The sequence below is a fragment of the Pempheris klunzingeri genome, chromosome 12 (assembly GCF_042242105.1).
Source record: "Pempheris klunzingeri isolate RE-2024b chromosome 12, fPemKlu1.hap1, whole genome shotgun sequence".
Lineage (NCBI taxonomy): Eukaryota > Metazoa > Chordata > Actinopteri > Acropomatiformes > Pempheridae > Pempheris > Pempheris klunzingeri.
This window is the reverse complement of record NC_092023.1, coordinates 4,121,206-4,136,065: the sequence shown is the minus strand read 5'-3', so window position 1 is coordinate 4,136,065 and position 14,860 is coordinate 4,121,206. Positions and strand designations below refer to the sequence as shown.

General features: G+C 41.1%; 2 protein-coding genes across 3 annotated transcripts; one reads left to right on the top strand and one right to left on the bottom strand.

Moving 5' to 3' along the window:
• Positions 1 to 5,156: 5,156 nt before the first annotated feature.
• Positions 5,157 to 7,746, bottom strand: mettl18 (methyltransferase 18, RPL3 N3-histidine). The gene is made up of 2 exons (XM_070841322.1): positions 7,624 to 7,746; positions 5,157 to 6,262 (listed from the first exon to the last, which is right to left on the bottom strand). The coding sequence occupies exons 1-2, from the start codon at positions 7,726 to 7,728 to the stop codon at positions 5,318 to 5,320; spliced, it is 1,050 nt and encodes a 349-aa protein (XP_070697423.1). The 5' UTR covers positions 7,729 to 7,746; the 3' UTR covers positions 5,157 to 5,317.
• Positions 7,747 to 9,211: 1,465 nt separating this feature from the next.
• Positions 9,212 to 13,024, top strand: zdhhc16a (zinc finger DHHC-type palmitoyltransferase 16a). 2 transcript variants are annotated; one of them, XM_070840996.1, is made up of 10 exons: positions 9,212 to 9,459; positions 9,566 to 9,760; positions 9,866 to 9,954; positions 10,389 to 10,417; positions 10,525 to 10,658; positions 10,869 to 10,952; positions 11,053 to 11,138; positions 11,501 to 11,624; positions 11,754 to 11,824; positions 11,917 to 13,024. In XM_070840996.1, the coding sequence occupies exons 1-10, from the start codon at positions 9,226 to 9,228 to the stop codon at positions 12,017 to 12,019; spliced, it is 1,149 nt and encodes a 382-aa protein (XP_070697097.1). In that variant the 5' UTR covers positions 9,212 to 9,225; the 3' UTR covers positions 12,020 to 13,024. The 2 variants fall into 2 exon arrangements, with proteins under 2 accessions (XP_070697097.1, XP_070697098.1); XM_070840997.1 differs by lacking the exon at positions 10,869 to 10,952.
• Positions 13,025 to 14,860: the final 1,836 nt, after the last annotated feature.

Here is a 14,860-nt window from a genome sequence, read left to right as displayed (position 1 = left end):
TTCATTTGTAGCTTTATCTGTACACATCTGTACTTATCTATATCTGTATATACAACAGACAACCAATAATTAAATAATCAAATCAAGGAAAGCATATTGAGGACAAGGGAGAGTAGGAGGGACAAGTTAAAATAAGTCACAATAAGAGCCATAAAATAAATACCCCCAAGTATGAAGATAAAAACAGCAGTAAAAAGCAATAAATAATAAAAACATCACATCGTTAAAAAAAGAAAATCCCCTAAAATAACTGTCATTTAAAGTTGTTGTGTTCAGCAGCTTAATGGCAGAAGCGATAAAGGACTTAGATTACCAATTAGTTCACCTCAAGGACACATTATAGCGTCGGCCTAAAGAAAATTCAGCTGAAAGAATGTGATCTGGTCGGCTGATAATTTTCATAAGTAAACATTACGAAACCACCTTTATTCAGAGGGAGTGTTTTCGGACTGGGGCCTTAAAAGTTCTATGACTGATTCTTCTACTGTACTCTAAATATGCCGTAGACAGTAGTGTGTGTTTTGAATTTAAATCCTTACATTTAAGGAGAATTAGAAAATAGAATATGTAGAATTTTAACAGTGCATATCTACAGGGGATGTTCAGAAACATTTTCACGATTTAGATGTGTCCTACTTGTTTTGCCAGGCACATTATTATATCACTATATTATATTCAGAATGAGTGACCTAAGGTAGAAAATTGTTTATTTGAGAAAAAATAAAGAAAACATATGCAATGTTGTACAAGGAACTTGACAAGAGACACCCACGGTACCGTCATCTTCTTCTTAATACTAAAATCGAGAGTAGAGCAACAGTAATGAAGTATCGTAACGTAAGATAAGATAAGATAAGATATTCCTTTATTAATCCCACGATGGGGAAACTTACAATGCTTAATTAGCCAATAATAAAGGCATCAGGATGTCAGCTTCACTCCTCTTTTCTTTATTCCTTTAATTTAACTTTCTTTAATATTACCTTGATATGTGCTACAAGCGAGCAATGTTTCTATTATACCTCTTTCTACACATGCAGTGGTACAATAGGAGCCCACCACACAGTATACGCAGCCACGTTTGGAGTCTGGAGGACAGAAACTTTAGGACCCAGTCTGGATGATGAAAAACAGAACTACTCTGAAACTTCTATTGTAATGTTGTTCAATCCAAATGGGAGATATGTGCGCAAATTCAGCAGCCGTGACCTCTGTAGCTTCAGTCCTCGAACGGGGTTTGGATTGAGGGCCTCACCACCTAATGTGGGACATTTCTTGGGGGAGATTGTAAAGGATGTATAGTCCTGTCATGGAGCTAACAAAGGTTTTCGGGAGCGTCCTGTGTACAGTGAAACACTACAGGGACCTCAGAAAGACCTGCTTTAAACCAGTATGGTTTGCTACAACTATGACCGAGTCTTCCTCTCCCAGAAGTTGATGTGCCAACAAGCTGTTTTGTATTTTATACTTAAATAATTACAGCTGGGAATTTTGTATGATTCCCATCATGTTGTACTTTTAAAGGATGTTGGCTGACGTATCTAATCATATCATTTATAGCTAATCTCGCTGCCATCACCCGATTGGTTGCAGATTTTATGGAACAAGATTAGATCTGAAAAAAAAAAAGAAGTCTACATGTGTGGGTTAAGTATGCGCCACGATAGACCTCGTATTTCTGAAAATCAGTGTCTCACTCTTTCTTGTGAAATGTATTACTTAAATGTCGCAAGTGTCATGGGTGTTAATAAATTACAGAGGGAAATAATTCATTCACTTTGATTTATTTTATTAACCATATCCAACGTGCTTGATGTAGGTATCAAACATACACACAAAAGTAATAGGTAGAAAGACCTGCTGGAATAAATAAAAAACACATTAATGCTGTCTGATGGTTGTGATTTCCGCTCTTTGGCGCTGAGCAGTAAAGCAGAAGAAGAAAGAAGTACCATGCCAAAAGAACTGAGCCCATAGATGACTCCTGAAGACGCCACCATCTATGGAATTCAGTTCTCATAGTAGAGCACTTATCAAAATTTGGTCCACGGGAATCTCTTAATCCTAAAATGGCTTCTTCAAGGATCCCGTGCTACATTAACAATGATCTTTTCAACTGTTTATGTGCATTAATGAGATAAAACCAAAATAAAGCTACATGTGACTAATAAATCCACATGTAGTCATCTGAGATTATCAATGTCAGTGGGTTTAAGATGAATGATGCATTATATGTTGAGCAGCACGTTGAGGTTAGTCACTCATGACCACCCGTTTCTCAAGAAAAGCAGGGTGATGATGAGATGATAACGTCAGTCCCGCTTCTTTCACTGGAAGATTGAGCAAGAGCCCATAACAGTGGCAGCTAGAGTTCATCTTTAACAGTGACCAGTCAGAGCTGACATTTGCATTACACAGTGGAACAATATATAATTCAAAACATCTACTTTTTCACAGATTGGCAACAGATTGAGCCCAATACTGCATGAAGTGAAATAAAAACCAAAGTGGAAAACAAACCTCTAAAATGAAGCTGTGATTGATTGGATCCAGTGCTGTGGTCAGAGCCTATGGAGGGTTTGAGGGTCATTTGAGGAAACCTACCATCTTCTCAATCTAAGCATTCCTGAAAATGCTTCACAACCGCCCTTAATGAAAGTCTGTCCACTGGGCTGATGCAAGCACAGAATCAGATCACGGTGATAGTGCTCCGGTCAAGGAATGACATGACTCATCAGTTATGGTCGAACACTCCCAGGAAAAGAACTCTGAGACAATATGATTACTGACATACAGTTGGTCGATGTATCTTTGAACCCTCCAAAGTAAGTTTGTCATTAACCGACCTGTGTTGCATCGCAGGATCTCTATCTTCATCTAGAAAAAACACCTCATTCAAGGCCTGCAGTCAATATTGACAGTGACAGTATGGTGAGATTATTCCTCAATGTTATCTCACTCACTGCGGTTTATCCAGCATGAGTTTACATTCTTTTAGGATACATGTAATACAGTACAATGAACTTGACGAGGAAGGCCACACCTGAACACGTTCAGGAAGCGCTTATCTTTTTGGGCAGTTGTGCTGGGAAACAACCAGTTCTACAGCGTATTAGCACACATAAAACCCCCTCTGAGGATATCAGTCTAAGCCTGGACTGGTTTAAACAGCTCCCACACAAAGATCAGAGCGATTAACATAGTATGACACCATTAAGCATTAACATCCTTCATCTACCAGTGCTTGGAAAATGTGGAAGTTGGTTTGAAAAACTTCACAACTTAAGATCAAGTAGAGAGTTTGCAGCTCATAGTTTTGTGTGGACATATCTGATAATAGATAAAAATGTCTCCAGAGTTTTTCTGAGCTAGTTTTCTACCTAAATACTTACCCCTGTTATTTACTGAAAATCTTCTGTCCAGATCTTGAATATATCAGACAATACATCTCCTCAAGAAGGCCTCCCAGGACTGTGCTCTCAGGCTTTAAACACACTTCAGCATTCCCATCTCAACAAAAAGATGTTTTACCGTTGAATCAGCAGCAAGTCCTTCCACACTGCATGAATATACAGGCAGCCATCCCTCCCCAGTTCACCTGCACGTTCTGCTCACTCTCCCATGTCCTCCAAGTCCCAAGAAAGGATACAGCTTACTGTCTGACATTCAGAGCAAAGAACCTTAAATACCACCACCTTTCACATCACCCATCAGCCTCCCTCCCTCTTCTCTATCTGTTTCTCATACACTCCCTCCGTTCGGTAAGCCTGACAGTCACTTCCCAGTAAGAAGGAAACAGTGGGAGTGAACAGCACGCCCCCTCACAGTGAATCAACACATAATAGTTTCTGAGGAAAACCATCTGACTGGCCCTGCCCCCTGTTCCCATAAAGTAAGCAGGGGAAAGGCTGTGTCTACTGGAGGAACCAGGAATTCCCCCACAGGCCATGAACAGCTGTCGAGATGAGAGACGATGACGAAGCCGTCACACTGGAAGTTTGCTGGTCAGGCCTATGCAAACAGAAACCGTGTTTGGTGTTTTGTATGAGCAGTCAAACAGTCAAATAGTGTTCAGCACTACATTATATTCACATAATAGGTAGATGGAAATTCTGTCCACGCGCTGTGGGTGTCAAAACGCGCAGTCATGTTTGAGCTGGTGACACTTTGTTTCCTAGAAAAGAGTTTTATCTTTGCTAAATATTGTTTATCAGCGGGCCAGTGTGTGCTACGTGCGTCATGGGCATGTTGAGGATGACATCGATTCGTGTGAATATCTATGTAGCTGGAATCATTTATTCAGGTGAGGTCTAATAGGGGTGTATTCAATAGCACGGTGCTCCCAAAATAACTTTGTTTGCTCTGCGGTCACAGCCAAGCACAACAGGGATGTGATACTGACTGTGTTCAACCAGGGGAACGTGACGGGGTCAGCAGAGTAAAACCAGCCAGCGGACTGTTTCATTGTTCAGGGACTCTGTAAAAACCCTCCGATTCAAGAACTCATGTTCTTTACCTAATTACCTCATATACGAGAAACCAGTGTGGATTTCATGTATCCTTCCTCAGAAAAAGCCCTGTTACATTAATTCAACAGGTTTCCTTGATGTGGATGAGAAGGGGAGGCCAGGCAGTAGAAAAGATCACAGCATAGTTCCTGTACTTGGATGTGCATTTGCACATATTTCCTGGATGTATGTACTCATAATGCGTCATGACTTCTTGTTGCGTAATGAAAAAACACCCAGATTATGTAGTGACTTTAACCGAAGGTAGAAACCAACAGAATCAAGAGGAGCCATTACCAGAATAAGAGGTACAGAGACCCCATAGAGTCCCACCATTGATGTGCAGTGACTCTAGACTCCACTTTCAAACTACATCCTTGGGCTGGTGGGATAAGTTGCAATTGACATTTTGCGCCGGACTTCAGAAACAAGCCTGGCTTTCATGCTGCTGTTTGAACACTGGGGAAATCACTCGCAAAGGTCACTGAGCCCATTTCCTTTCTTTCCTCCCCATGCATCTAAAGACCTGTAACAGCCCCTTTCAACTGCACTTCACTTACTGGCAGACATATTCAAATTTCTATATAGGAAGTAAAAAGAAGGTGTAGGTAACCAAAGAGCAAACAGCAGATGAGACAGCATCTTTTATTACAGCTTTTCCTTGTTTTACCACTGTCGCTTTAACACACAACTTATAAGCTTCATATGGAAGATTGAAAGGAAGTCCTGATATCTTTACTTGTGTTAAACTGTGTAGTAATCACCTTTCAACAGAGCAGAAGGCTCCTCATACTAAATCCGGGACTCCTTTACTCATTTTCCTTTTTAAAACGTAGGACTACTACGTGTCTCTGAAGTCCTTCTTCTCCATCCCACAGGTGATGCAAAGAGAAAACCCCCCTCTGCTCCACGAACGTCTCAAACAGGTGCAGTCCACCACCTACACCAAAGTAGTGGGATTTGGTGGCGAGGTAGACCAGTCCGCCCGGTGCCAGCAGGCTGTGGAGGGTCTCGTGCAGCGCCGGGTAGTAAGCGGTGTTGTAGATAGTCTCTGAGGTGAATATAATATCATATTTGGGTTGTGGCTCTTCCTTTTTAACCAAAACAAGAAATGTTCTCCAGTCACCAGAGAAAAAACGACACCTGGCCAGTAATGGGTGCTGCTCGACGGCTCTTTTCTTAGCTGGTGGCTTCTCGTCTTTTACCTCTTTCACTTTACAACAATCTCTCTCCTGCATTTTCCCCTTGTTACTCCCCTCTGTGTCGTCTTCGCTGTCTACGTCATCGCCCTCTTGGCAGTTTAGTATCACATTTGGCACAGTGACTTGATCAATAACTGTACTGTTGTAATCTTGGAAGTGAACCTGCCTGGCACCTCTCTTCAGAGCCAGAATCCCTAACAGCCCGGCACCGCAGCCCAAATCCAAAACTCCCTTCCCCCCAAAGGTCTCTCCGTCTTTCTCAACCAGCTCCAGAAGGTCATAAGTGCACTCCCACACCTTCAGCCCTCCCTCGTACACGCCAGAGATGAGATCAGACCTCTGCTCCGCCGTGCGAGACAGAATTTCCTCGCCATCCTCTCTCTCTGCGGCCGTCTTTTCGAAAACTGTCTCGTTGAGGAAGTGAAGTGGGGGGAGAGTTCCTATGGTAACCGTTTCCGTGACAGCATCCTCGGGGCAGACCTGCGGGCCCGATAGTGGACGGTGCTCTTTGGCCTCTTTTACTGGCTCTGCTGGTTTGGCGTTACCCCCCATCTGAAAAACACAAAGCAGTATTCATGGTTAGAGAGCAAATCTTAGAGCTGCCACTTTAATATCTTACTTATTTTTGATTGATTTGGTTAAAATGGATTCTTTCTGGACATGAACTTGGATCACTGATGGTGCTGTGTTTGATTAAATCTGCATAGTGCTACTACAGACCATCTGCTTTATTTAGTTTGATGCATTATTAGTTACTTAATGTTCTCACTGCGATAACGTGTGTGACGAATAAAGACTGAAAGGCTGGCTGATGAACTTGAGACATGAGACTGTTACAAATCTGCCATGTGATTCACTGTATGACTGTAACACAGTTTGCAAAAATCACATGTGGATCTGTTGATCAAACTGCTCGTGTAGTCTCACCCATCGGAGTTTAGATAAAAATGCCTGCAGAGTTTTATTTGTTGCGTCAGAGCTTGTGGTGTCTAATATAACAATAACAACTCATTCATTCAACATAAGATTTCCAGTGTGAATTTTTATTGTCATGCCTCTGCTCTCTTGGCATAAAGAGACTATGAACCTGTGGTCTGCAGTGGATTCACGCCTAACAGAATAATTTGTCTTGTTAATTAATTCAGTGGAAATGACTGAATGAAACAAGTATTGTATTTTTATGGTGTGTCTGTGCGTATTAGTACGGAGGCTCCATTTGAGAGGCAAATTCTTCTCTGCATCTACCGACACAGAGGACAGATCTGTCTTATCTATCTATCTCCATCTAGCTCAATAAATAGACCCTATTCTATCCTTTTAATTTATTCTAAACTCTTGCCTGTAAAATGAAATCATTTTACTTGGTATTGTTATCGGTGAATACCACAATAATTCATGCAAATTCAAACAACATAAACCTTCTTCTTTTTAAAAAGGAGTTGATCAAAGAGGTTTTATCATCTCAATTCCATTTATGCATTAATTTTTTGCAGATCTGTTTAACAAACTGTTAACAACCCCACTGAATCTAAGCTTATATATGTAATGGAGACTAATTAGTGCAGTAGTGAGTGGATCTTGAGTTAAGACTTTTATAAAAGGATTAACTTCCAGGTGCAATTCTTTAACTACAGTTTTAATGTTTTGCTCTCTTTTCTTCTAAGCCTTACTGCAAGGCTCTTTTGAATTGTTATAGATATGAGTGCAACAGTAACAGACTAAGCCTGGTGCCCTTTCTCTGCACACAGCCTTCATAAAACCATATGAAGCCACTGCATGTGCACATCTGTTTGTTTAATGATAATGACATTCATGGTTGGAAGGTGACAGGAAAACTACAATCTGGCTTCAGCTTTGAGTACTTTTGAGTGACTTAACCTGGATCCTAATGTTAGTGAGCTAACGTTACTCACAGATTTAGCAGCATTGTCTTTCTTTATGTTTTGTAATTCATTTCCATCCACGTCGTCCGGGTTTGTTGTTGGTGCTGCAACGTCGAAGTTAAAGCAAAACGACATGACGACAAACAGCAGCGCACACAGACAGCTACCCGCTCCCTAGACGCTCCACATGGCGAGAAAACAGGCGTGCGAGTGCAGCTTAGCGGAGCCCTGCGTGTAAGAACTTCAAATCCCAGAATCCACAAAACTACAGTCGCCGACCCCCAGCTTGTTACCCTTCTATTGATGACATAAAGTAACCGTAGCACGCCTGTTTACGTGAGTGTACATTTAGAGGCGTATAACATATAAAACCGAGCCACATAAATGTTAATTTCTGGAGAAACCAGCCATGTCTGTCAGTACTTCCTGACTCAGACTACCATGATGCCTTTCGCCGCTCCTCGGGCGCATGCGCACAAACACCGGATCAAGATTCAGATCTGCTCACTGTCACAGAAGGTCTCTGACACTGCTCTTCCTCCGCTAGTATGTGGCAATTATCCCGGTTTTTGCCTTCCTTTTGAAAATGTCGACGGGAGGGAGGGTTTCGGCGGGTTTTTTGCCTTCGTAGAACAGTGAGTATTCCCTAAAATACACCTGAAATGTTATTAAATACAAGAACGCAGCACACAGCGTCGGATATTTGAATTGGAAAACACTGACTGACATCCAAACAAAAGGGATTTGGGAGCGTTGGGATTCTGTGAGACTGTTGACAGCAGAGTGCAACACAGATGAATTAACACGTTTATTTTCTGGGTCGACCCTTTAGCTTGTTGCCTCGCAGCTGTCTTTGAATATCCCAACATTGCCTGATGAATTGAGCTCCACTTCAGGTTAACTGCCCCTCTCTGCCCAGGTAGCTGCACGTTCTCCACCCTGTCAGGAATGCAGCACAGCCAGACTGCTGTCTGCCTGTCTGTCTGTCTGTCTGTCTGTCTGTCTGACTGACTGTCTGTCTGTCTGGGTCTTTTTTCTTTTTGCCATGCATTGCCATAAGCAGCCACTTGTTTTCATTATATAAGGCAATGTGGTTCCCTCTATATTTCTGATTTCATCCACACCTTTGAATTAAATTGCCACAGACAAGTTATATAAACAACTAAACTGCCAAACAACTATCCAACTCCCAAATTCATCGTTCAGGATATTTGATATAATTAAAACGCTGGAAGGATTGGTCAGATTACAGATTAATTAATTAGCAACTATTCTGATAATCTATGTATTGTTTTAATCATGTCTTGTGCTAAAATGCCAAATATTGTGTGTGTACAGCTTCTCATTTTTAAGGATGTGCTGCTTTCTATGTCTTTGCTGATAGTAAATTTAATATTTTGGGGGTTTTGGACTCTTATAACAGTTACAGGCCTAATAGTGGACACTTTTCTGTATTTTGCTATTTGTTTTAGGCCAAACAATGAATTGATTAACTGGCAAATTATTCACAGATTGTGCTATATGCTTTTTTGTTGTACATAGATGTATTACACATTACAAGTGTTACAAGTCTGTCTATTGCTTATTGTTTCTTTATTGTCCTTACAGGTGTGTGTGTGTGACAGATGCAGGATGCGGTGGTGTCCCAGCTCAGTGCTGCACCTGCTGTGCTGTGTGCGGTTACGGTCATGGACCAGGAGAGGAAAGAACAGAATGCCTCTGTGGATTAGGGAAATATGGGCTTACATGAGTCTGCTTGTGCAGTCACTTTACTTTAACTCCCTCACAGACTCGGATGTGGTTTTCGACTCAGTGTTTGAACCGGTGTTCTGGACTGTGGATTATGTGACCCGCTGGTTTGGCACGGTGAGTGTGTGTTTGTCTGTGTGCTTACAGTGAGTTTTATGGAGTTATTAAGTTTTTCTCTGAAGAAGTCTCTCCCCCGGTGGTGTCCCCTGTTTTTGTCTGGCAGGTGTTTGTTTTTCTGGTGGTGATACTGACCAGCTCCATCCTTGGAGTAGCCTATGTGGTCCTTCTGCCTTTCGCCCTCAACACATACTCGCCTCCATGGATCGTTTGGCACCTTTGTTACGGACACTGGAACCTCGTCATGATTGCTTTCCATTACTACAAGGCCACCAAGACCTCCCCTGGGTACCCCCCTACAGTAAGACATACCCTACGTTTCTCTGCAGAGCCACAAGTTACTCCTCTAATCTGGGTTTGAATCAAATCAATTCAAAATTCAACCAAAATGTCTTCCTTCAATCAGGAAAAAAACGACAGTCCATTTGTGGCAGTCTGCAAAAAATGCATCATGCCCAAACCAGCAAGAACACACCACTGTGGTATCTGTAACAGGTGAGTCAACGTTGATGTTCCTCCTCTGTTATAGTAGTTTTAGGAGTATTAGGCGTTTTCCTGCCTTTCAAATTTGATCCATATATTTTATCTATGCTGTTTCGACCACTAAAACTATTTGGTCCTATAGTCACTGCATTTTCAAAACTAATTTAACTAATTAAGTAGCTGATCTAATTGAGAAAGGTGTAGAATTGTGTTCCCAGTACCCCTCTGCAGATTATCGCAGTGCTGTAAAGATAGTAATCTTTCTTAAGGATGGAGCCATGTCTGTAAAAATGATGTGAGAGATGTGACTTTCATTTTGGTATCTATAAGTAATCAGTCCCTGTCTTTGTTGATGAGGATCCAGTGGACTGCTCAGGGGAATACAATGGACCTGCAGAGTTGTTTTGTTTAAATATGAGATTCAGTATCTTCTTTTTCGTTTGCAGGTGCATTCTGAAAATGGACCATCATTGCCGTATCCTTTTGTGCCAACAGTTATTTCAAGTATTTGTTTTGTACTGTCAGAAATCACATAATCTGACTATGAAGAGATGATAGTTTTCCTTAATTTCATCTTCTCAGCCTGGTTGAATAACTGCGTGGGCCACTTTAACCACCGTTACTTCTTCTCCTTCTGCCTCTTCATGACCTTGGGCTGTGTCTACTGTAGCATCAGTGGCAGAAACCTTTTCCTCGATGCATACAATGCTATAGAGGTGAGATGCTCAGACTCGTGCCACACTGTCGGACCGCTGTTGCCGGCCTGCTTGGCGTTTTGTCCTCATCAGGCTTGTTGGGATTTGTCTGTTTCTTTTCCTGTATGTCTGGTGTCTGGTGTCTGGTGTCGGGGTGTAACTCTTCTTCACTGACGCTTCCTTGTTTCTGTCTTTAACACTCGGGTTTGTGTACGCGGGCTGTTCCATTAGCGCTTCAAGCATTTGGATATGGACAAACCAGGGGTGCCAGTAACAGGGATGGGACTTCTTATAGGGCTTCTCCCTCCCGGCCAGGTACGGCCTCAAAAAGTACACTCACAATAACACGATTAAGCCTCTGTGTTGTTATTATCCACTAGTTCTGTAACATGTGCTGTTCTTATTTCATGTCAAGACCAACTATCAGACACCTGCACCTCCGTACACCTTTAAGGATAAGGTGATTCATAAGAGCATCATCTACATGTGGGTGCTTACCAGGTAAGAAATGCTGCTTTGCATACACGGAGCCACGCACTGATGCCCAAGTACATATTACACAGTAAACAAGCAAGTTTATGCATGTAGTGTGTTCACACCTGATAAGTGACATCATTCAGCACACCTCTTTGCTCACAACCACAATAATACTAATTGTTTGCCTCAAGTTTGATTGGCAGAGGCACTCTAACTTCGTAATTTGATTCACACGTCTGTGAGACTCTTCCTCAAAACAGTTAACTACACCGATGTACTTCATACCAGCTCCAAACACGGTGTACTACAAATTACATGCAGTTAACTGTCAGTGTGTAGTATCGAGTGGAGACATGGATCAAATGAAGTGCGCTCTGTTCTTCTAGCACAGTGGGAGTGGCCCTGGGAGCTCTGACGATTTGGCATGCGGTTCTCATATCGAGGGGAGAGACCAGCATAGAAAGACACATTAACAGCAAAGAAAAAAAGCGGATTGAGAAACGAGGAAAGGTGAGCATGTTAGATATGTCGAATTAATTCATGTAGTGATACGAGACACACCCCCTCAATTAAAACAGGGAATAATTAATTCTTTAATAGGTTTTAAATCGCTCCTTTTCTTTTTCTTTGCTCTGCCAGGTATACCGAAACCCTTTCAACCATGGCCAGCTCAATAACTGGAAGGTCTTCTTTGGCGTGGAGAAGAGAAGGTGTGTATCTGATGTTTGTAATGATTTTCTGTTAAGACGGCCAAACATCATCTATCTTCTAACTGCTGTTGTGCTTCACCCTTTTCCTCTAGTCACTGGGTGACGCGTGTGCTCCTCCCCTCGGGACATGCCCCATATGGTGATGGTTTGACGTGGGACTTCTTCCCAGTTAAAAAAGACTTAATACCTGTATGACAGACTGACAGACCGGGCATATTTGTAGCCTAATTTCAGTAATCTTTGCTATGTCCAACCCACTCTGGTCATGTGATCTGGTTGGCTTAAAGCAGCATTTCTCAACCCTGGTCCTGAAGACCAGCTGCCCTGCATGTTTGTGAAGTTGGGAAACATTTAAAACATGCATGGTATTGTGATGGTGCGGTGGTTAGCTCTGCTGCCTCGCAGCAGGAAGGTCCCAGGGGCGGATCTGCCGGCTTTGTGGTGCTACAGCGATGCGCCGGCATATAAATCATTTTCTCCAGATGTAACACAACATGTTTGTTTGGTTCAGCAACAATCACATCAATCAATCACACAAAATTCTATTTTTTTCCAATGAAAATGAAATGAAAAAACGATCATTCCAGCAATATCTGTCGAGTAAATCACAATAGAACTTCACCCCATGTAGTAGATCCCCAGGACCAGGGTTAAGAAACACTGGCTTTAAGTATCCCTGCATGGAGGCTCCATACAGCTGAAGAAATGGGGTCATGTCAACTTCCAATACCTCAAAAAATTTGCTTTGGCATTGCTCATGGTTCAGCAGTCTGCACTTTTCACCAGTGAAATGGTGAAATGTCATGGATGGTTTGTTCTCTTTACTCAGTCCTACAAACTGCTCTTAATTTCACTCTGAGCAGTGTGCTAATGACGGGTTTGATATTTTTATACAGTAAGCCACATGTGATGAAGTACGACATATTATTGGACTGAAGTACCCTCATATTAATGTTTTTTTAAAGCAAGCCATCTCTGCCAGTTCTGCCCAAGCTGATTTTCATTCAAAGAAAGAAAAGTAAAACACTAAAATTTAGGACATAATGGCTCCTTCCAACTCGTCCACCTCATTATTCCATGTGCACACTCCAGTCCAATATTATCTGTAGAAATGAACTTTCAAGGAAGACTGTACTACCATGACAATGTTTTATTTATCTGTATTTTGTACCTGATAAGTTAATAAATCTTTATAAATTGCTTTATTTAAACAGTTTGACACTGATTGTTCGGTATTTACTAAAGATGCATCATTACACATACACAGAATGCATTTATATTCACGTTTATGAATATAAATATATATATATATATATTCACGTAACATTTATATATGTTATCTAGTATTGAGGGATTTATTTAGCTCCAGGGTCACTTTACAATACTGAGCAGACAAACTTCAGCTCCAGTGTTACGTCACAGTGTTGCTTACGCAGGCGGACCCAGAGACATGTTCCCAGCAGGGAGGGATTAATTGAGATGCATGCCACATTTGATTTGCAGACATATGAATATGTTACATCAGAAAGAAGCAGCTACAGTAGTGGAGACGCACAGAGATTAAAGCGAGCGAGCACGAGGAGTCTCTTCCCTTCAATTCGAGCAAAAATCATCTCGCTGGCATGAAACGATTCAAAAGATGTATATTTGATCTTTTGCATTTGATGACTTTGATAAGTAGACTGATGGAAAATCAACGTTGATCTTGTCAAGAAAAAGAGATTAAGAGATGATTACAGATTTCAGCCTGGTTCCAACCAATCACACACTCACACACACACACACACACACACACACACACACACACACACACACACACACACACACACACACACACACACACACACACACACACACACACACACACACACACACACTATAGACTGTATATTAGTACATACATACAGTACATATACAGCCTGTTAGTATTCAAGCTTCCAGCAGATGTCAGTGTTCAACATGTCTAGTTAGGTCAGAAGCTGTACAGCACGTTTGGATGGTACCAATAATTGATAATAATAATGATAATTGGCCAAAAAAAACGCAAATGAATCCTGCATTTTTTTAAAAACCATCATCAATTCTAATAATTAGGAAACAGCATCATTTCAACAGTAACATTAAAGCTGCATATTACTCATTTATTTCTTCTGCTTGACTTGTTGTTTGGCTTCCTGTTGGCGTGTTACACTCCACTATTTTGATTTTCACGACTCTGTTGCCATCTGATAAAGGTGGTTCAGCCATTCACTGAACGTGTTATAGATTACCTTACCATACCTTCAGCATGTGCTCTTATTCCAAGATGGTAACAACCTTATATACACACACACACAAAGGCCAGAGTGACTCATTTTTAAGTACGTTTTTCTTTTATGCTTTGGACGTTTGGCTTCATAAAGAATTATTCCACCACATCACACTTCAGGACTCTCAGTCAGTCAGTGTGGAAGACTGAAGTTATTTATTCTCAGAGGTGTGAACAAACAGGCTGCAGACTGTTAACGACATTTTTGTGCCAAGATTAAATTGGATGGGATTATCTTGTTATCAGACTGAGATACATCATAATCCAATATACATTTAAACTTGATAGCTAATTTGATTAAGAGAAGATACAAAACTAATCCAACATATTGCTAGTTTTTGAGTCTATTTATGAGTCTGTTTCCTCTCTAATGAAACTGTGAAACTGACTCAGAATTGGGGTTTTATTGGAGGAGGCACAATCAACACTTTAATTTTAAAGTTACACTAATTAAACTCTTGGTGTGTGTGTGTTTTATTGCAAATGCCATAGTTTATTTTTTAAAAGGCTACAGTACAATTTGGCTGTGGAGAAACACTTATAACCAGTATTATTATAATAAAAAAATATATTTCCGCCTTACATTTCAAACTAAAATGCTTACTAAGGAATTTATTTTTCCACAAAATTGATTTTAATTGTCTTTATTTAACAATTCTGCTTGTTGGTAAACGGTCAATTATCTCAATGCGTCACTATTATTGTGGAGGGGTTACCTCTGTGCAGCC